This window comes from Haliaeetus leucocephalus, unplaced genomic scaffold, assembly GCF_000737465.1.
Source record: "Haliaeetus leucocephalus isolate CR32 unplaced genomic scaffold, Haliaeetus_leucocephalus-4.0 Scaffold616, whole genome shotgun sequence".
In the NCBI taxonomy this organism is placed as follows: Eukaryota; Metazoa; Chordata; class Aves; order Accipitriformes; family Accipitridae; genus Haliaeetus; species Haliaeetus leucocephalus.
This window is the reverse complement of record NW_010973052.1, coordinates 5,626,437-5,649,542: the sequence shown is the minus strand read 5'-3', so window position 1 is coordinate 5,649,542 and position 23,106 is coordinate 5,626,437. Positions and strand designations below refer to the sequence as shown.

General features: G+C 41.3%; 1 protein-coding gene across 2 annotated transcripts in view; it reads right to left on the bottom strand.

Annotated features, from left to right (window-relative positions):
- Window positions 1-994: 994 nt before the first annotated feature.
- NOX4 (NADPH oxidase 4) overlaps window positions 995-23,106 on the bottom strand; it is a 105,551-nt gene continuing 83,439 nt past the window's right edge. The window contains exons 13-17 of one of the 2 annotated variants that reach the window (XM_010578248.1): window positions 12,987-13,106; window positions 9,514-9,622; window positions 8,863-8,931; window positions 6,675-6,775; window positions 995-1,587 (exon numbers count right to left, since the gene is read on the bottom strand). In XM_010578248.1, the coding sequence (XP_010576550.1) occupies window positions 1,467-1,587; window positions 6,675-6,775; window positions 8,863-8,931; window positions 9,514-9,622; window positions 12,987-13,106 (520 nt within the window). In that variant the 3' untranslated portion in view covers window positions 995-1,466. The remainder of the gene's footprint in view (window positions 1,588-6,674; window positions 6,776-8,862; window positions 8,932-9,513; window positions 9,623-12,986; window positions 13,107-23,106) is intronic. The other variant, XM_010578249.1, reaches the window with a different exon arrangement.

Below are 23,106 nucleotides of genomic sequence, written 5' to 3'. Positions count from 1 at the left end.
AAGTGATGCTGCTCTACTAAGATGCACTAGAATGATGCCTATTTATGCCAGCTAACTGTCTGACTCCTGTGTAAATTCTCTCATCTCAGCAAAATAAGGAAAAGGGGGTAAGGAAGACATAAAGGAAGTTGGATTGGCTATTGGATGGAGGAAAGAAGAGTTGTTCCTCAGAACCAAAAAGTTATAAAGTGCCTGTTTCAACCTCTAGCCTTTCCATGGCAACTACGAGCAGAGTGGAAAACAGCTGTGGGGAGGAGAAGGGAAGGAAAGCTTAAATTTGGATGTTTCAGATCCTCCCCTTTGGAACACACTGAAACCATACCGCAGCTCCTGCAAGGTTCCTATCGGCACACATGATGCAAAGAGGCACAGTAATGAGGGCTTCGCTCTTACTCTGCTGTAGATCTGGCCCGATCCTGCTTTCAGTGACATCAGTGCAAACAAGTGTGACTCCAGGGAAGGTACTCAAAGGATCACAGTCAGCCAAACATACTCTGGGACCTCTAAAATTGGATTTCAACCCACTGCGTTGTAAAATAATCAGTAAGAGCATCTGAATGCCTAAGTATTTGACATTCAGGGCATGTGAGTGTAGAGTGAGTGCAACTTCCACGTTGAGCACGTAGTATAATAAAACATCATATCCTGTTTGCTCCCGTTAATCGCTTTTCTTGCTTCATATTTCTGGCTGCATAAATCACACTTATTTTGCAAACTCACTGAATGCTGAATCGATGCAAGATAGAGAGTTCTCCACATACAGCCGTTTGCTTGCCAAAAGGCTGTGATTTACATCACGGTGGAGTCTGCCCACAGGTGCTACGCAGTTGTGCTCACTTTTCCATAGGTTAACTTACATCTTTCCCCATATTCCACCCTCCCATTCAGGGTGGGAATATTCACATCCATTACAGAAGTAGACAAGCGAGAGCAACCACTCTATATTTTTAAATACAGAATTCCAATTCTGCAGTATATAAAATCTTTAATATGGAGTGTTTCCACCCCAAAGCCATGAGATTTGTATACCAACAAAAGCAATAGTCTTTGTAATACACTATGTTTTATCATTGGGATTAACCTGGGTTTTGGTTTACTGATCCAGCTTCAGAGGACTGAAGTGGAAGAAGTTCAAACATTCCACAGATTCTTCTTCCATCAGCTTTTAAAGCAATTGTGTCTCTCCCCAGCTTCTGTACTTTTTACTTAACAGAATCAACTCCAAAGAATCACTGCCGCCACAAATACTGTGCAAGTGCATTTGGGTTTGAACATAAACACTTATTATTTGTTGGTATACTGCTGCATCCATCATTTTCCAAAGTCTTAAATAATCATAAATAAGAAAATCTGTGCTATTCTTTGGTACATTTCTGTCTGCTTAAAACACAGCTGAACTTTTAAGTTGTACAAACAAAAAATTGCACTTTTTATCTTCTAGAGAGTCTTGCTAGTCCAACAGACTTTCAGCTGAAGGATTCTTTATTATACTCAAACCTTGTCCCATAGGAGTTGCTGCTGTTGCTCAGTTTATGAAGTATCTTAGAGATTTTGCTTGGTCCACAACAGAAAACTCCAATGGTCTTCCTGTTAAAAAAAAAGAAAAAAGTTATGACACTGCAAATAAACAGTAACTTCTAATGATAGACAGAATTGGATTTTGGCCTCACTGTATTATATGTAAGCCAACTATGCGTAGATTTTAAGGTGGGAACAGCTCACTAGGTCATGGAGTTAGTATTACTGAAGCCACCAGATCTCTCCCAAGTATCCCCACAACAAGCCTTATTACTTACTTGACTAAGACAACTCTTGGAAAACAGCGCCTCATCTTAGTCTCAAGATACCAAGTGATGAAAAATTCCTACTTCCCACTCTAATTTCTTCCACAATTTATCACTTTTTTTGTTAAAAATGTGTCTCACCGTAATGACTTCATTAGTGTAACTCGTGATTTACACCAGCAGGAGATCTAGTCACAAATGGTGATTCATTACACTAATGAAACCAGAGCACTACTAACCCATGATTATTTCTGGCAGCAGCAGAGTAATTTTACCGCTTTAGTTTCATATTAGCATGCAATCTTTCTTTAAACAGCTGTATCGGAAATTCTTATGAAACGCTAAACACAGAATATGATCCTTGTTCATCATCCACAGCTACCAGCCCAAGTTCATTAGTTAACCTGACTTTTTCATTCACACCACTCCACTGACAACAGCTTTTTGCTCTCTGTTCACCTTAAACACAGGCTGCCAAGTCAGACTCACAGTCATACAGCATTTAAGGGCTCAGAACAGTAGCCAGCATCAGAACAGGACACATCCACAACAGCGGGACTGAGCCATTCATGATATTCATCATCTCCCTTTTTTTGAAAGATGAGGAGAAGGGAAATGAAGGAGAAGGGAAAGAGGATGCGGTGCTGCCTCTTCTATATCATGAAAAAAAAAAATTCTTCACCTTCCTGCTGAAATTGTGCCACTACAGAGAAAGATCTTAAAGATTTACTGAGATGGAGAGAGAGCACCCAAGAGGGAACATGGCTTTAACTATTGTGATCTACGGCACTCACCAAGAGGCTGGAGACTTGAGTTCTGGTCCCTGCCTCCAGGACTGTTTCAGTATTTTATCCAGTAACTATGTAATATAAAAAATTCTGGCACATGCAGGATAATCAAAAGCACAGCTTAAAGCTGCCTGTGTATGTGTTTGGTGAGAGAAGGGAACTAATACATATAAGAAGAAATCTTTGATGCATACCGTCAAGTGTATGTGCCTGATGTTAGGCAGCAGCTTGAATAGCATGGCAGTCCACGCTGTATCAGTGCACAGCAACACTGGCATGGTACAACTGAGGACTCAAACATTAAAAAGCATCACAAAGTTATGCAGGTAACCGCAATGGTGTTCTTGTGTGGGCACCTTACAATGCTGACTTTAATTGCCTTCAACTGCATCAGCTCTCATAACAATCCATGGCAAATATTCATAACTCGTATTTTCTCACCCTTATGTATATCTATTAAACTTTCCTATCCTGGCAGTACTCCTTTTAATGGTAAGGGGTGTTGTGTTGGTGGCTGGATTTGAAGAACTAATGAGAGCGCTATTGCTCGTTGCTCTCAAATAAGATTCCTGAGCACCTGCAGACTCCAAACACTCTCTAATCCGTGCACAGTGGAGAAAAAGGGTGCATGAGCTGCCAGCAAGAATCTGTCTTTTACTGTGTATTTAGTGAGAGAATGAATGCTGGGATTTTTTTCATTAGCCTAGTTAGTACAGACAACTGATAAATAAAACCCAAAGAGTTCACCTGTCTCTCTCCCTTTTATTACGTAAATATAGCCCCCAAAGCACAGACATGTCTAAGCAGCACATACGGCTAATGTATTCCCATCTCAGCAACATCCTGCCAAGGTATACAGAATTTTTGGCTAGTAAACAGAATCACAGAAAGGTTAAATGATTTGCCTAAGGTCACACAACAGACCTGTGGCTAAAAAAGTCTCCTGAAACCCAGCTGAGCCACTGCCCCATGCGGTGAGCCAGAGGCTCTCAAACTTCCTTCCTGGGATACCCACCATCAGCATCGGTCCTGGACATCCCTCCACGAACCACCTACCTCCCGCAGTTCACGTCCCTCGTCCTCCCTCACCTCCGTCCCCCAATTCCCTGCTCGCAGACACCTTCCTCCCTGCCGCGCTCGGCTCCTGCCCCGTTGCTGTGACACCAGCAGGCAGCACGCTACTACCCGGAGCAGCACGCTACTACCCGGAGCTGCTGGGCTTTAATTGTCTATCACTTGTCTGGGTCAATTGCTCACCTTGTTGCTCAGATGAAATCAGGCAGCTAGGTAGTGCTACGTCTGAAAATCTTTATAAATACCATTAACATGTTTACAATTAGGGAAAATGTGTTATAGGCCTTTCTTTGTAATAATTATAAACATTCATATAGGATTTTACTCATTCGGAGCACTAAGCAAATAACTCCCCGGTGTTCCTATGGGATGAGTAGGTCAGCACGTATTCTTACATCCATTTTATGAACAGCAGGAGGTGAGGGAGAGGTGAAATACTTTGCTACCTAGAGGGGACAGTCAGGACTTGAAATGTTCCAGTTTTAAATCCCACATTCATTCCTAGATAGAGGTTTGTCCTTTACAGTGCATGAGAAATCTATCATGGTGCTCCACGCCCTTCTCTCCTACAGGTATTCATGTCTTTTTCTAGGTCAGTCTCCATCTGGAAAAAAGCACATGTCCATTTGACCTCAGCAAAATGGAGAAAGTGGGGCAGCCAAGGCATGGTGTAAGCTTTTCATCCAGGACACCACTGAACAGGGACAAGGCTGCTGCTCCATCCCCAAAAAGAGAGCACGAAAAACAAGACCAGTAATTTATTATATAAACTGTCCCAACGCCCACCGTTGGGACTGCGGCTGTCATATAAAATATCAACAGTAGATGGCATGCGTCTGCTCCTCTTAATCCAGAAGCAAGAATCGGGAACCTGATGCTGGGTTGTCCCATGTCACACTCTGAAGGTCTGGCAAAGCTCAGACACTTACAAATGCACTTTGCTTATTTGGGACCCAAACAGCAACAACGGCAACAATTCACAAACCACAAACCAATCAGATGGTTAAACCGATGAGAGGTTGGCCAGCTGTGTGTTTATTTATGCAGGGCTTTTACTAAGATCACAAGATAAAAAGTGGAAAATATCTTGGCTGCCCATGAACAAGCCCAAGGGGATGACTGCAAATACATGTGAAAGCCTGAACGCTGGCCCCAGATGTTGGAAACAACTTGGTTGCCCTGTTTTGGGTTTTTTTGGGGGTGGTTGTTTTTTTGGCCTCTGTATTGCAGCAGGGTCATTTAGGTGGAAAGTTACAGAGAACTAAGAACTGAAATAAAGTGAGTAGGAGACCAGGAAATTGGACTATAGAGAAATACTAAAGTTCCCTTCTCATCCAGGGAAATAGGAAGAATATTTACCTACAACAGGTAAGTTTCTGTGGGATAGCTGAGTTACAGGTTGCACTACTGTCTATCATGTTACATGTAACTACGTCTATAGATACAGACCTCTATCTATAAACCCTGATAAAGGGGTGATAAAGGGTGAGAAAGCCTACATCTTAGCAAGCTGCAGGATAATCAAAAGAGTCAGAACATTATTTAGGTACTAAAAGACACCTTGCTTGGAAATGGTGGCACAATTTACAGACCTGATGTGAAAATGCAGAGGAAATGGTACTTGAAGTCTAATTAGGAGTAATGCGATGGAAAGTACAGAAAAAGCAAGGATGACTACTACTAATAGCTTCATCTATATTATGTGCACTTACAGCCTCGCAAGAAAGTGGCAGAAACCTCACCAATTTTGTATTTTAAAACTGCATTCACACAGTTAAACAAAAAAGACATTAGAATGGAGCATAAAAGGTCAAAAGTCCCCCACGCAGAGGACTCTGAGCCAGAGAGTCAACTTGCTTCTCTAACGTCTCTATTTCCCTTTCTTTCCCATGGTTCTTTACTAAAAAACCCTTCTCTAAGTGATACTCATTTCCACAGTGTGAGAATCCTACTAGGGATGTCCCTCTGTAGCAGCCTTTGGGGCGTCCTGGCAAAGGACCCTTGTCCACAACATCCTCCAGGACCTGAATCCAAGGTACACGTTGTCAGCGGCTTACACTGCCAACAGTGATACAAACTGGCACTCGGTATTTCTCCAGAGCCAGGGCTCAGTGTCTCCTAGTCATATCCAGCCTCAGAAGAGAAGTGTCACTAAGCCATGGGCAGATATTCACTTGGCAAGTGCAAGAGAGGACAAAAAGTTCTTGAGGGAAAGTTCTGGAGGTGACCATGAGAGCACCTCTCAACCTGGTGCACCCCGATTACTATCAACAGCTACTGAGGGTGGTTTGTGCCCACCCCACTGACTTTGCCAGAAGTGAATTAGGGAAGATTCACACAAACCCTTCTACCAGATCAGCTTTTGAGGCAGAAAACTGCCAGCGGCGGATAAAATACTCGAGCAACAGAGCTAGATCTGGACAAAGACGTTCCATAGTCTAATTGCATGTCTTCTCTGGTTTACAACTGTCTTGTTTCAGACCACAATATGTTTGCCTAGCACAGTAAAAAGGCATTGCCAGGTCTTAACAAAGAATAAAAAAGTGCCAGGAATCTCCAAAGACAATATCCTCTGAATAAAAACAATACAGGGCAGTCGCATTCTTCCTTGCGCGTTTTGTTTGTAAACAAGCACTATAAATCAGGAAAATTATAGGAGAAGTCAACAATTTTTAAAAATGCAACTTTATATATAAAACCAGCCTATGTTGCAAGCAAGATATTGCCACGGACAAAAACATATGCAATCTCTGTGCAGTGAGATGGAAATCTATTACTTTTATTTTCTGGGCCACTGAACATCCTAGCTGCATGAAAAGATGAACTGTTCTGAGTGTAAAAAAAAAAATAATGTTTCAGTTTGTACAGGCTCTCTCTCACAGCAAAATATTAGCTAATTTCAACATCAGTAGCTTAAACATTACACTCTAAGATAAAACCCAAAAGTATTTTCATACAAACATAGCTAGAAACAGATAATATCCCCAGCCTTCAAACTGTGGCATCCTTCAAGTGGACTGGTACTTACCGCCTGTTACACTTTGCAATTTCATCTAAAAGGAGTTTCCACCGAGGTCGTCCAAGCAAAAGCCTTGAGTTTAAGGCTTGATATTTTTCACCAATTATTTTCTGCAAGAAACAAAAAATTCCATTCTGCCTGATTTGCAGATTGCCTCATATCACCCAGGGCTCCCATTTCTGACACTGGCTGACTTACCGTATCGCTGAGGTGTAAAACCTGAGCACAAGTATCAGACAGTTGTGATTAAAACTGCAGCCATTTCATGCACCAATACCTCTGCTCACTGCCGCTTCAATGGCTCTCCTTGGTGTTCGTTATACATTGTTCCTCGTGCAGCTGCTCATTAATCTCCCCATTACTTTTAAACCAATTTATTTAAGCCATAAAACAATAACCATGCTCCTATTACTCATTCCCTTATTGGCTTTTAATGCTAAGCTGGAAGAAACACTGCTGATGCAAAAATCGTATTTCTGTCTGAAGTCTTTTTTTTAACTTTGTACAAGTAAGTATTAAGATGACTACGTCTGAAAAAGTAACAAGGGATATCTTACATTTCTCCCTGAGAGCAGTTTGCCAGCTGTTTTGAGCTGCCGTAATGGCAGAAAGCAGCCAAAACCGCTCCCCGGATGGAACCTGACCCATTCCAGCAATGCTAACTCACCAGCATTTTGATAAGGTCAAATGCCCTTCCACTGCAGGGCATTACCCTTCCTTGGTTCCCTGTCCTAATGCGATAGAAAGGCAGAGAGAAGTTACGTCTTCTCCAGGCTCCCATATTCACTCCACTGCTGAACAACCTGAAACATTGCTCACACCAGTGCCAGCACAGAGTCCTGGCTAACTCATCCTCCGCTGGCCGTTTATATTCAAGAGGCATTTGCTGAAGGATGGGCTTGGCTCCCTGTTGTCACCCAGGCATGCTACTTCGGAGCAAAGGGAGCATGAAGCGAAACTGCCCTAATTTTCGTAGCAGTCAGCACTCTGGACTAACATCAGTGAACACAGAAACTGTATGGCAACAGAGAGTTGAGTTTAACTCCCCCTTGAGAAATCAGGAGCAGCATTATGGTTCATGCCAGTTTTGTTCAATAGCCACAAAAGAAAAGTGACTTTAAAGAAGGACTTAAAACAAAGTTGACTTAAATAAATTCTGCTTAAATTGTGTAGCTGCTTGATATACAATATTAGAAAACTTGCTTTGAACTGTCTATTATTACAGCCTTGCTGTGTCATTGCCATGCAGTCCTGCTTTGGGTTTTAATTTTAACCTAACAATTACATACCAGGTTCATCAATTAGGTGTTTTCAAGGACCCCATTTCAATCACCATATGTCATCCAGACATTAAATTTGTGGAGCACTGTTCATAACTACTGCAGCTATCACATCATTGAGACTATTGGATAGTGTTCCTACCAGAGCTGGGAATGTTATGCTGTCTCCACCTGATACCAGGCAGATCAAAATCCTTTGGGCATAGTTTCTCACTGCATTTCATGTTTTGTAGTAATTGTTAGGCTTGGTTCTGGGCCTGCTGCAGTCAATGGAAGGCTTCCAGACACAGCAGGGTAAAAAATCAGGCCTGGGCTCATGTGCTAAATAAAGTAAAATGAAGATCGTAAGTGTAAATTGCTGTGGGAGATGCCAAGAGTTGGGGAATTAGCCCAGCTTTGGGGTTGGTAATACATGACAATCAACAGTTCAGTATAATTTCCAGTCTCGTACATCAAGAAATTTGTAACTTTTGTCTGTATTTGAGGCAAAGAAATCCAAAGCTTTTAAAAAAACACTAGTTTCTCTCAAAATATTTATTTGAAAAGAAGATTTGAGCTTGGAAGCTCCTAGAACTATTCTGTTTTGATTCTTAGCCCAGAAATGATGCAGATTTCCCATCAAACATGGCCAACTGTCTGGTCTGTGGCCTGGCCTGGAAGGACCTCTTTCCTAGAAAAGGAAGATATGGATTTCTGCCCACTTCTGATCAAGTTAAGGCTACTCGACTAGATTCTCTCAATGCTGCGGGGACAGACTTGCTCTCTCATGACCTAGTAATTAATCAGTCACTTGAGTTTATGGCCTCATTTCCTGTTTTTACCATCTGCAGTAATTCCCTTTTGCCTTTGACTGACAGTTTGCATTGTCTACTACCCCAAGGTCTAGTTCGGTTTACAAACAGCATTTAGCCACATACCTGTATTCCATCTGTTTGACTGAGGTACAGCTGGATATTTATATAGTCTGGTCGATTCTCCTGCCAAAGCTGGGAGGATGATAAAAACAACTAGTGAAATAATATCCCTTCTCTTAGTGTAAGCATAAAGTCACTTGTGTCTACTATGCTGAGGGACATGGGTTTCAGCATCAGTGAGGTAAGCTTTTTAATGAGGAAGATATGCTTGCATAGCACCCCTTTGTGAACTTTGGACTGTTGCACATCATGCTGTGTACAAAATATTGTTTTAGGAAGCTACGCTGCTCTTAAAATCCACCCGAAATTGTAAAACCCCCTCCCTTCTTGATCTGTGACTAGCCAAATGGCTAAAGGCCCCTCAGACTCCCCAGCCTGCATGTTCTTCTTCCATCTCATAAATTTCACAGATAAGTGTCCAGATTACTGGTACATGGCAACACTGTGCAATGAAATACTGCTGACAGGCACTCAAACTGTTTTGTGCAGCTCCAAGAATAAATGGAGTTTGGGTCAGGTAGCCCAAGCAGAAGTACTGCTGGAGCTTGCTCGTTTTGAGCAAGGCTGCCTTTCTCTACAGCATGCCAGTTGTGTGGTGTGGACATACTTTGCATTCATTAAGGTGTCAGTCTCCCTCCAAGCCATACCCATTACCTTGTTATGCAACATACAGAGCAGATCTGCAAACCAGCGGAAAGATTCAATGTCCCTGCACACCCAAATGAAGTAGAGTCTTCTGAGCTTGTAGCATTTCCAGCCGTCACTTGAAAATAAAATGTTTGGTTAATTAAAAATTATCATTTAAAAAGGAAACTTTAATTAAGATGCTTTATATTCATTAGCAAAAACATGAATTTCCATTAGAAGCTAGCTGCTAAGTTGTTCTTCATCCTATGATACATCAGACACTGAAATGACCAATGCAGCCTATTAGGATGATACTGAGAATATTAAATCTCTACCACAGACCTAATACCCTTCACAGATACTGTTTCTGCATTAGGAAGTTGTCAGCTATACAGATGATTTGGGCAGCAAATATGGATTCATGCATCATCATCAAACTTTTATTTCAAAGCAATGCAGACATTCTAAGTTCAAGTGCATTATGTCAATTCTTTATTAGGTTTATAAAGCGACCCTAAGAGGAAAATATTGACAAATGCAATAATGTCAGGACTTAATTCTGCCTTTATATGTGAAAAGCTCTGGATGATTATAATTAATACTGTAGTGAAATCACAAAGACCAAATCAAATCAGAGCTCCATTGTGTTAGGGAACTGTGTGATATATTACAGTCCTCAGAAAATGCTGGTGGGTAAAGTGCAGTCATGGCGCAGATTCTGCCATTGCACTTAGAAAAACAGGACTCTCGTGTCAGATTTCTAATTCAAATAAAACAAATATAGCAAAAAGGAAGGATTGGGATGAACGGAGAAAGAAAATAGAAGTGAAACAAATCCTGATGATTAATGAGTTCAAATAAAGCACAAATATCCAGGAAGTTTCTTAGTTGGCCAACGCTGTTTTCTGTTGTTTTGATCACTAAAATAATTTTCAAATAGAGAAGGCCGTAATCTGTCAACTTCAAACGCTAGTCCCAGCAGCCAACCCCAGTTGAAAAGTTTCAAGATACATCTCACCATACCCATTGTGCATTATTTCAACCTCTAGTGTTGCCAGCATATCCAGCAAGGGTATAGTATTAATAGATTTACGTAAGTGATGGCTCCAACCACTGTCTTACCTGCCCCTACCCCTAACGTCCACTGTAAGCCTGAGGAACAAGGGTGGTGACATTCTCAGCAGCATATAGAGGCTGAGAACTCACCTTTCGTGTAAAGTCCCCAGAGAGAGAAAAAAGGTGCTTTAAGACTGGGGAGTATAGTGTCTTTCAAGTCCTGATTTCAGCTTTTTATTTGTAAACTGTCGACGTGCAGAGCAGGATTTCCTCCATCTTTTTCTGACTGCCTATACTAAGGCAAGCCCTTAGGAAGGGTCACAATCTGGTCAGATGTGACAAGATAACTATGAGCAGTAGCAAGGAAAATAAGTGCCTTTCACCATAAAAAAGGACAAAAGAAGAGAAAAATGCAAGGCATTTTGTATTGAAATGCTGTAGTTCAGTAACAAACCACCACTCTCAGTGATGAAACACTGCAGCTGGACAAAGAGGCTGGACTGCAAGACTTCACGAAACAAGTCGAGCACAGATTTAAAATAGCACCTCAGACACATATGCTTGGGTCTACCTCCAGCAGGATATATTATGCAGAAAGGTGCAATCCCCCATTACAACCAAATCCACATGTATATAGCACTTCTTGTGTGTTTCTATGTTACCACTGCCAGTAATAACAGCCATTATTTACAGACCCCTCTGCATGAAAGCCACTAGCTTTCCTTAATGGAAGTTATATTTTCTTAAAAATAGGGCATAGCGTTCAATAGTTAAGTGGAGGGACGGGCAGCAGCAGGAATTAAATTGTATACATACAACAGGAACACAAATGAGCAGGAAATAAATGACTACTTCTGATGTCCCCCAGACCAGCACGTCCTTGACACAACAGGACTGGTCCCGCTGCTCTGCAGCGCTGGCATCGTAAGGCAGTTTGCATGTTCACACCTGCCAATTTCTGCTTCTACGGCAGGGCAAAGACAACAGGCAGATCATCCACTAAACTAGTGCTTTGTTGATGTTTAAATACTGAGAAGGGAAGTATGCCAAGACTGTTACTTTTTCCCAGAATCACAGAATGATTCCCCTGTATATTGTACAGTGCACAAGGGAAAGATTGGCTATAAAGGTATGGTAATGTCTGTGCAAGTTCCTACAGCCTCTGATAACAGACTGGCAGAGGCAAATATCTCATTACCTGCCGCCAGCCCATCATGATGATCTGTGACATTTTTGCTAAGCACTGTCAAGCATAATCCATCACAAGGAAAATAGTCATCTTACCTACTGGGGCCCCAGCTTTCAGCAAAAATGTACCCTCTTTTTGAGAGAATGATCAATACACGCTTAGGAAAAGAAAATGAGGGAGCCCAAAATGGTCTTTGAGGGCTGAAGCACTATGAGACGGGGCTGATAATTTTCAGAAACACTCAGCACTGTCAGTTCCAGCCCAGACCAAGGATCGAAGAACTTGCACAGCATCTAAATTCCAGGCTTTAATTTCACTTTGGAGTTAGAGCTGGCCATTGGCATGTTCACCTTAGAACAGATGCTTCAGTTGTGCAATGTAAAACGCTCCCAAAGCCAACTTAGCCTTTCAACACTTCAGGGAAGGTTTGCTGTTTCGGTTGGCTGTTTATACAGTGCCTATGAAACAGGGGTGCTTAACCTGTGACTGGAGCTCTTAGCCAATACTCTAGGAAAAAAAAATAAAATTAAAAAATCTATAGCAACCATAAAAGCAAGCCTATTTCACAGAGTGTAAGATTTGGTGGGAACCATGTTGCCAATGTGACAGAGAAACAAGAGGTGAAAGGTTTGGTCTGAGTAGAATGTCAAAGGCTTCAAATTAAAAAAAAAAAAGAAAAGAAAAGAAAAGAAAAGAGAGGAACAACAACAACAAAAAAGAAAAACTCATACCTAAAACTTAAACTTTTCAAATGGAGTTAAACATCTGAATGGTACCTGAATCCAAGTTGATCCCTTTCCTTTAAAACCATAAGTTTACACATTTACAGAAGTCAAACAGACCAGGAGACCCGTCCCTGTATTTCCAGCAGAAAGACTGTCACAACTTCCTGCCTCTCAAAAACTCACTATCATAGCCCATAGCCTCTTCTAAGCTGGGACTAGGGGAACAAGTCTAGCTGAAGAGCTGTGACTACATTAATCCCAGGCTAGGCTGGTGGCAGGATATAATGGCTAATGACACCGTCCCAGTTCAGGTGCATTGCTGGTACAACTCTGCCACAACTTTGGGTTACAAAGCCTGTATGAGAGGATTTATGTTCTTCAGGGGACATCCCAGTCCTCCACCTCTCTCCAAGGAATCATTCACTTATGTTACGCTAACGGAAGTTTTTAAATACTCTGAAAGTCTTTCTGACATGCACTACTATGGTAAATTGGGGGGAAATGGCTTTAAAAGGCTTAAGCTCACTTACAGCAGTGTGTTGAGTACTGATGCAAATGGTGTAACTCCAATACCTCCAGCCACACAGATGCTGACCTCATAGTTCAGGGATTCCTCAAAGGGACTTCCAAAAGGTCCATCCACATACAGTCTGCAGGAAAAGCAAAAAGAACACTTTTAGAGAAAGCTGCTAAAATCAGAGAGAGGAAAAGGAAAGTGAACTGGAATTAAAACCCTACAAAGAATTTGTTTCAAGTTTTTAATGGTCTTAGGATGCAGAATGTGAAAATCCTTCTCCTGGAAAGCTTTATGTGGAGAGAAACTAATGTACAGGTGGTATGAAAAACTGTTCTGTAAAATCTCTTGGCACATTCCATGATTAGACAAGCTATTTTTTAATCCAACAAGTGGAGATGACTAAATTATGACTGCCCTTTGTGTCTGGTATTAGAGGGTAAATAAAGTGCTGCACAGGAAACAATAACAACTTGGTTGGTCACACACAGGAATAAAGAGTTTGGCTAGGCTTGCCTAGGAGCTTCATCTCTTGAACATCAGAAACAGCTGAGATGGACAAATGATTAAAAAAATCTATTGTTCCTGGTTTCTCATAATGTTTTTCAAGGGCCTCCACGGAATAAATGAGGTGACACATATCCATCCTGCAATGTGCAAAAGGAACAAATTAACATCTGTCTACTCCTTCACTTCATGTCCAGACCCTTAAGAATGTGATCTCTCCCAATCATACAGGATATTTGAAGAGGGAGAAAAATCGCTCAGTTGTACCCCTTTGACTCATGCCTCTAATTAGTATAACAGTTTTGTCCACCGATTTTGTTTAGGAGACTAAGTCCCATTTCCAACCCATTTTGAGTATTTCAGATACTGCTAGAAAGCCAGTTGACTATAATTTAAGAATGGGCTTTTAGGCATCTTCAAAAGTTTGACTTCCAAATCTTTCCTACACTGCTGAAAGTGTGACCAAGGTCATCCATAGATAGCACAAAATTTATGGGCTGTAAGATCTCCATTAAGATTTACGTACCCCCTATTCTTCCTATAGAATAACAACTGCATATCTTACTTCAGTAACAGATTCACCTTTAGAAACTATTATAAAGAGAACTTGAACAGTACATTTAGCCAAGGTCCACTCTGTGTATGAGTGGCTCACTGGATCACCACGTTAGGTGACCGGTGAATACAGCAAAGTGTGGTGGGACCAGCACTACGTTCAGCAGCTCAGTGACTAGGTATGTGCTCACAGCTAGGCTGAGATCAACCTTTGGCCTGAGTCCGCAACAAAGCTCCAACATATATTAGTTTTGTACATGCACATACTGGTACTTTTACGCAACTAAGCTACACATACTCTACATCTAATGAAAGGGCATAAGCTTCTCCTTTACAACATCAGCCAGAGAATTAAAGGCAGAGGAGATGTCTCTTTTCCCACACAAAGTCTTCCAATCCTCATCTGATTCTTTCCTTTTGAGGGCTGGATCTTAGCCATAACTTAAGATCTCAGTCTGATCTCATTTCTTTTAGTTTTGTGGTCTGACCCTTGGCATCTTACCAGTCAAGACAACGTCTTGACTCGGTGTCTTTGGCCGATATGGTCCTTTCTAGGAAATTTCTTCCGGACCTCTGCTATTGCTGAGATCTTGATGCCTCATATGTTAAGCTCATTCTTCTACAGTGTCTTATTTATACACAGATAAGTACCTACTTTCTGATGGATCTGGAGGCAAACAGGCTGATCCTTACTATGCCCTGTCTTATAAACTCCCTTCTTGGCTCTTGGTGTCTTACCTGGAGAGAAAGGGAGAAAACACTGGGCCAGCCACAGCCATCATCAGCAGGCATTGGAAGTGCTGGCAGCAGATGTTTCATCACTGATATTCATAACTAAGCAATCTGCAACCTAAATAGGCTTATTCTTATTTCTGTCTTTATATTCTGAAGTCACTACAGTATTCTACAAACGTTCTCTTGGAGAATCTCAAAGCTTTTCAATGTCAGGTATGTTAGTTCCAGCATGATGAGAATACTAGAAAAACAACTTTACTCCTTACTTAGGACAGATAAATTCTTTTGTACAACGGGGCCAAGAAAAACTTAACTGGACATGTGCATACAATATAACCAGAACTTTAAGTATCTTCTCATTAAGTGTCTCCTGTTATATAACAATTTATACCCCATTTGCTTAACAAGGGTTTATTTTCCACTAGTGAAATTATACCACTGCTGGTGCAGAGTGCAGCAGCAGCTGCTTTAAAAGATCTTCTGAACATTGACTGAGGAGGTAAAGGAGCATCTCTTATTTAAATAAGCAACAGGGGAAATGTAGAGAAGCAGGTCATTACTCTGAAATGAATCTGGTCCAGGGGACGTTTTGAAAGAAGTCCACAAATGTTATGGGTCTCAGATGCGTATCTCAACAGAGATCTAATTTCAGGATATCAGTGTGGGGCAAAAAGAAAAAAAAAATACTGGCTAACGAAGACCAGCAACTGAAGTCCACTGTCATTCCTGGCATACCTCTTATACATATGTTACCCTAATCAGATCCTGCCTAGCTGGTGAAATCTGGAGAATTGCTCCTCAAGGTATGAAGGGCGTAAGCACAGGCCTGAGGGAAATTCCTTGCATTTTGCACAAGCAGCACTAACTTTCATTTGGATATACAGACTTAAAGACAACATTCTGGGGGGAAAGCACAAGCAAGCAAAACAACAGCAAACTAGCAAAGGAGATTTTTCCAGAAATTACCACAGTGGATGTGACAATAGTCATATACTGCAGGGGTGCCTCTTGGCAGAACTACACTTAAGCCTATTTGAGGACTATCTATCTGAAGTATGTATATATGTCTGATCTCAGAAGGGATGAAGCAATTTCTGTGAAGTCTGAGTGCCACTGAATACCACTGACATGATCAGGAGTTGAAACATGCAAAACTAGATCTGTTCACTGCAAACCAGTCAAGCATGGTGCATAATTCCATGCCAGAAATTCAAGAAACAACCTTCAATTAAATATGTATTTTGGTCAGATTGCTCCAGTTTGTGGCCCATTAGCCCCATCTGGCCTGCAAAATATTTCTATCTGCCCACTGTGTCTTCCTCTGAGGGAGTGAGGAGCAGTTGTTTGGACAGCAAATGGAGTCAGAGAAGCCAAGAGTCTCCTGCTGTGCCTGCATGTGGTCCAGCACAGAACAGCCAGAAGTCACTGCTTCCAAGTGTGACAAAGAGAAATGGGGAATAAGCTGGAGAAATACTGCTACTGCATTAACCCACTCCACAAGACTGCCTGAAAAGACTGATTCCAAAGATAACATGATCTCCCTGGAAGATTTTGTTGGATGTCATAAACACACACTGTTTAATCCCATTTTACTATGGGGATAATTTATAACTAAAAAAAAAAATGTGGCTCTGATGCCTTGATGGAAGTGGTCATTTAGGAATTGATCCTTTGTTCAAGTCAGTGGAAGAAAGAAACCTCCTGATGCCATATCAAACAGCGCAGCGATGAACAGAGCAGCAATTCAGTCATGGGCTCTTGCAGAGATTATGCAACTTTCACTTCCTGTCAACATGTTCCTCCTTTCATTTGGTGGTACTGAGAAGTTTTGCATAAAAGCCGTTCATTATTGCAAACGAAATATCGCAGCGTTCAATAAAGAGACAGACAAGCCAAGGGGGGTAAGATGACTTTTTGTTTCTTGGGTTGTGCCCCAGATATATCACACTACCATGCTATGCTCTCCCATACCCCCAGCTTTAATTTAATTAAGATGAAGGAAGGGAATGGAATCTTACTAAAAGTTTAGAAATTCCCCCTTCAGGCAAACGTATTCCAATAACGAGTTGTTCTCTTCACTTGTATTCATTTCTAATCTTAGGAGTGCTCTCAGTTACTCTGGCACAATTTCTTAGCTCACAAACAGAAAAAAAGCTCCTCAAAACAGAATATATCACAAAAAATACCACAGCGCATTATTAAAAAGCATCTTACAGATAGCTGGTGAACATATTTTCTATTTAAAGCCCACTTACATTCTACAGTACAGTGGTACAGAAATATCCCAGCAAGCACCAAGACAGCTTGTTCCAGCACTGGGCAATGCAACTGCACCAACGTGGGGCTGTCCCTGAACCAAGGGACACTGTCTCAGGGACACAGCGCGCTGTACTGCTCTTAAGACCCAAGTTATTATCTTCCATAAGGAATTGCATAGTGATGTGTGGAGACACCTGCTCACACCTCTGTCGGACTTGGACCTCAGTGTCATGCTTTACTTCGGGGTGTAGGTGCCGTTACAAAAGTTTAATGCTTATATTTTACTTCACTACCCAGCTGTAAATGCTGATACTACATTTTTTTCCAGGCTCTTTGGGAGCTACTGTGAGACATTATCTGGGAAATTAGTGGAATAACAGATGGATAGGGGAGTTAATTCAAGAGCTTGCAGGAAATTTTAATTAAAGATGTATCAGCATTTGCAAGCTAAATAAAATGCTTGGATACAAAGTACTGCATAGAGCACAGAAGTCCTAGTCTGACTGAAGTTTGTGGCAAAACTCTTACCAATGTCAACAGAGTAAGGATTTCACCCAGCAGTATGAGATTTTATAACCTTGGAGCAGTATTCAGTCTGTTACAAAGACCTAGGTGTAGGTATCTTTGTGTGAGCATACTAAGTCTCCGATGCAGTCAAAAGAGATGCAGCCAATACAGTTAATGGAGCCTAGAGAGAGATTTGGGACGTGATGAATTGCTCTCTATGTCTACTGACTGTGCTGACTCAACTCAATAGGACCTTACAGATCAGTGTCCCTCTGGAAGGGCAGCTGAAGGCCAAGCAGAACTGAAGTGGCACGAAGCACCTAACCTGAGAGACCTGAATCCAGACCTAGATATCTACTGAGATAACTGGAGCTTTGATACCTAGCTCACACACAGACACCTACATTTAGATGTCTTCAGCTGGAGCTGAATCCCTCCCCTGATTCCCTATTCAAAGCCCATGTCATTGACTTCAATAGGTTTTGGATAAAGTTCTCCAAAATCACAGTAAAATCGACTAAACAACCCTCCTCCCACGCTCATTCTTAACTTGTCCTACCAACACCACAGCTCAGTACTGCCATGATAGATACAGCCTGAGAACTCCAAGGAACTGACTGTCTGATGGCTGAAACAGTCTCCTTACGCTCTTCTGCTGCTGTAATTCTTATGCACCAGAGAGATGCCATCACCTCCCTCTGATAGCCCACAACACCAGCCTCCACCCCCACGCGATAAATATTCAAACAAGTGCCTTCATGTTCCTCCCACACTGCCCTTCATGCCTGGGAGGAAATGTCTGTAAGCATCTGCACAGCTATTTCATTATTTTCCCTTCAAATTCTTTCTTAAGACTCCTCTTTCCTCTCATATCTAAAAAACCAATAAACCAGAAGTTGACAGTAGTTAGGCTGCCGATGTGCTCGCCGTAGCTCAGTCATATTCTGGCCCAGTACCATCTCACTGCTTCCCTGAATTTTGCTGTCTGATTGTATCCATCTGTTGTCTCCTGTTCTTCTAGTTTGAGTTGGTTTGGTCAGGACAGTCTCTCTGCTGTGTGACTGTGTGTATCAGGATGGCTTCCTGATGCACAACTGTTTCCTCAGGGCACTAGGATAATACACATAAGCAAAGAATTACTGGAAACCATCCAATTCTGAAACTTAGATCAGAGGCAATCTTTCATATGGTAGGCTTGCAGAAAGCAAAACTGGCTACAGAAGTGCTCTGGACCACTTTGGAGTCCAAGGCTCAATTCACAGTTTTCAGTAAAAACCTAGCTACAACGAATTACATGATTTTATTTTTCAAAGGAGCTGTACTTACTACTATCAAAGATTTTCAAGTATTTTCTGCACCAAAAATCAAGACAGTTACTACATCTTTTGAAGTCAACATATGACACTTTATGTCATTATTTAAACCTCAATTAGTAAGTATACACTCTGACACTATTTTTCCAGAGGGCTTGTGATTATTGACAGCATTTCAGTACCAACAGTCTTTTACAGACGAAGAACCACCACTGAACAAAGCACATCACCCTTGGTTTGTATGGATTTCCGAAACTACAAAGGCTTTCAAGGTTTAAAAGTGTAACAAAATGTGACATCTGGCATGTGAGATCAGAGATTCCCATGTGTTCTCCTGACATTGTGAAAGATGATGTTTTCATTAAAGAAAACGGCAGTCCCTTAGACAAGTAAGCTCGCAAAACCCAGTGGGTCCAATTAACTTTATATACTATTTTGCGCAAGATTGCAAAGTGTTATGATTCTAATTCAGATTTCATTAGGCATCCTCTCCTTTTTTTAACAGCTTGAATTTAATCTCTGATTGTTTATTCACATTTTTTCCTTTCAACTTCAAACATACTCTTACAATATATATTACAGTTTGTAGAAGTTTCCTTCTCTCTTCTACAGAAGTTGCTTTCTTTATCTGTTAATGAAACATCCAATTACAACAACATAGATGGCTGGCTCAAAACCCTATAGAATCAATTAGCATCAGATTTTCTACTCATAGAAACATGCCAATTTATTATTATTTTTAAAATTCTGCAAAAGCCATTGGTTTTAGCACATCTTAGTTCCATTTATTTCTCCCTGGTTGGGCAAAACAAAATGAAATCACCTGTTCTTCCACTTATTATACTCTCAAGGGCCCAGAGACGACTGAAGAAGAATTTCCATTTCTACAACATCCTTACCAAGAGAAAATATGTTGAAGGCATGATGACAAGGGCAAGAAAGTGGAAAAGCAGAGCAGGCTCCTGCATTTTCATGGATAAGGCTCCTTCTGTAAACCCTGAACTGAGATCCATGGTTTTCTGAGACACAGCGCAGGTTCAAGGAGAAGATCCCACTGGAGTAGACTGGAACACTACAGCAGCAAAAGTTGTACAACTACCTATGGGGGAGCTGGACTTGTAAGAGGAATGAGGAGGATGGTAGAGGAGGAGAAAATAACCTCATAACTATAACTGAAAGTTTTAAAAAAAGCGTGGAGATTGAACTTCCACTGAAGGCAACAGAAAATAGACTTGCACAAATGACAGACACCCTTGTAAGCATGGCTCTTTCTTGTTCAGGACTCCTACAGCAATCTGAAGGCAATCTCTCAGACCAAGTAAATTTTCCTCAGAATTGAACAGAAGTGTTTACATATTGCCCAAAGTATTTATGGAGAACCCGTATTTCTTATTACTCATTGCTGACTATCACAGGAGAGAAGCAACAGTTTAAACCACTCACTTACTTCATTAAAAAGGTCTGTAAAACCACTACAAGAACTACAATCAAGTATAATTATGTATTCAGACAACTTTGTTCTCTGAAAGCACACATATTTTCTATACAGAATTCTTGGGTCAATATTCTTAATCAACATTGTATTAATTCTTCTCCATGGCAGCCTTTTTACTGTCATTTTTATAAAATGTTTCCAAAATGTATTCCTTTGATTAAAGATCACACATGATTTAATTTTATTGTAACAAGAAAACCGACTTTCCACTTATTTCCTTACCAATTACAGTATCTATTTTGTGAAGTGCCTTGACTCTCTGTAAACTTGTCTCCTATCAATTTTGCCCCAGCTAATAAAGTAAAATAAAAAGAAGAGTATTTGTAATGAATGTGCCACCTATTGTAACTCATCTTTTGAAAATTTAGTTTGTTACATCATTAAGTGATAAGACTTATTACTTAATAAGGAAAGCCTGACAGTTAGTACATATACGAGATGCAGTAGTCCCCCAGCCCTGGCAGCTGCTTTGCACTTACAAATATACTCAGGGGGTGTATTATACCAAAGGTCAAAACACTTTTTTTGATAGAGTAGGCTGGGGGAAAAAGACCATCACTCTAACTAGACATCCACACTGCCGGTAGGTTTTCCCAGTCAACCTCCAATACACCTTAGGGCTGGGGAAAGAAAAGTTGGCACCAGCTGACAAATCCCAAGGATGACAAGTGCCGAAATTAAAATCCTAGCTATGTATCTGCAGAAACAAAAGGGGAAGAAAGAAGCAGCTGACTAGAGTGCTGGAAGATATAGTTGGTAGCAGATCAATCTGAAGACAAGGCCAGGCAAACCACGATCCCCTCCAAAGGCAGCCCACTCAGGCTCCTTGGTCTAGATTAAGTACAGATGAAGAATTCAAAATGAAGAGAATAAGAAGAAAGAACAAAGAAGGACAAATCTCAACAAATTCTGCAGTTGGAATGAAGTACTTAATCCTGCAGTAAAATGGGATCCTCAAACCTAAGCACAAATACGCTGCCTAAAATGTAATAAACCCCCAAGAAAAATTTGCCATGTCTCACTGCTGTCTCTTTTCTGTCTTAGGGTGTCCCTTGGGTAAGCAAAGTGACTTAGTCCAGTCACAAGCCCATCTTTTCTCTGGAGAACTCTCTTTGTAAGGAAATGTTTCTCACAGCTACACTTCCTTTAAGGAAAGATGCTCTCCATGAACCTCACATCCTATACACGCCAGTGAATGTGCCTACAGGAGTAGGTTTCCTTCAGGGCAGCTTTATGAAGCAAGTAATTACTGGTTTGGGGGTCTGCAAAACACCGTTGCTTGAACTTAGCTGCCAGGAAGCCTAGAAAGAAATTCTCTACATATTGCTCTGACAGTTGAGGAGTAAGGTCTGCAAGATAATGAATGATAAGGCAGCTTCAGATGGCTTCCAGATGTTCAGTGATGGTCAGACAAGCTCATTTCCTTAGGCAGACAGTCTCTTGTCCGGAAAGGGATATGGAAAAATGGCAAGGCCAAAATGGAAAGAAAGAATACCTGCTGAACACTAGAGTGAACCATACACAGTTGCAGCAAAATGGCAGATTAAGGATGAGATCACCCAACTTGGAGAAATAATTTCTGAAGTCAACATTAGCCTATAGAAGAGTCTGCGTATAGATCCACGGGCAGAAGCTTATCAAGCTACCAGAGAATAGACTGCATTACATCATAGATGAGCTCAATGCAGCCCTGACTAACTTGACCTCTTCATTGTTTTTCTCTGAAAATGCTCCAACTTCTTATTTCAAGTTCTGGTTTTTAGAGTGAACGGCCCATTATCGTCTGCAGTGTTCAAATTTCAGCCCTGCCAAGGCTGTATATAATGGCATCATAATTCATAGGTGGTGCTGTCATCATTACTACCTTTCTAGACATACAAAGATGCCTTTGTACAGCCCTCTGGCCTCTTGTGTTATTCAAAATAAAGAATTTTTCATCCTTTGAATTTTTAAATTCCTTCAAGCTCTTACCTTTCTATGCTGTAAGAGTATCCATGATACCAGAAAGAGTTTTTAGTGTTTCTATGAGTTTTAAGAATCTGAGAGAGAACAGGTGACCCTGAACGAGACAGATGAGCAAAGCGACCTGGTGAGAGACAGAGAGGGGACTAGTGTTTAAGTAAGTACTTCAAATATATCATTCCTCTCACAACCCTTCCCACCCCTACTTTTCATGAATATCCTGAGGGTTACAACCCACAGGGCGTGAAACACTGCTGTAGGGCAAGGTGACTATAAGGCACTGAAGAGAAGAGAGGCTGGACCTCACAGCAGAATGCATCTGGCACAGAGTCAGGGTCTAAGACGAGGGAGCTTCTCCTGTAGGTCCAATACCAGATCCTATTGACCAGGCCCCCTGAAGTTGTTCCAGGTACAGAGAAACCCCACTGTGTGTGACTGGTCTTGTCATTCTACAGAGACACAGCAAATCTTGACTTGTGACACTTCCTAAGAAAATCAGTGTCCTGCAGCTCCACCCTGGTCAGGCTGATCCCCGTCATGTTCACTGTCATTGTGAAATGCAGATCACAGGCCTGTGCCTCAGGTCTGACCTCAAATGCCAGTTTTGATCCGTCAGAGAGGAGAGAAGTCCGGCCTTTTAATCCCATCTCCCTCATGCTGATCCAAATCATCTTCCTCTTCTTCCACCCACCTCCTGAAATTTGCCAGATCATTGAGAAATTTCAATCCATCTGCTCTGAAATACACTATCCTCCCTGGTCCAATATCATCCGAGGATTTAATTAACTTGGTGTTTACATCTC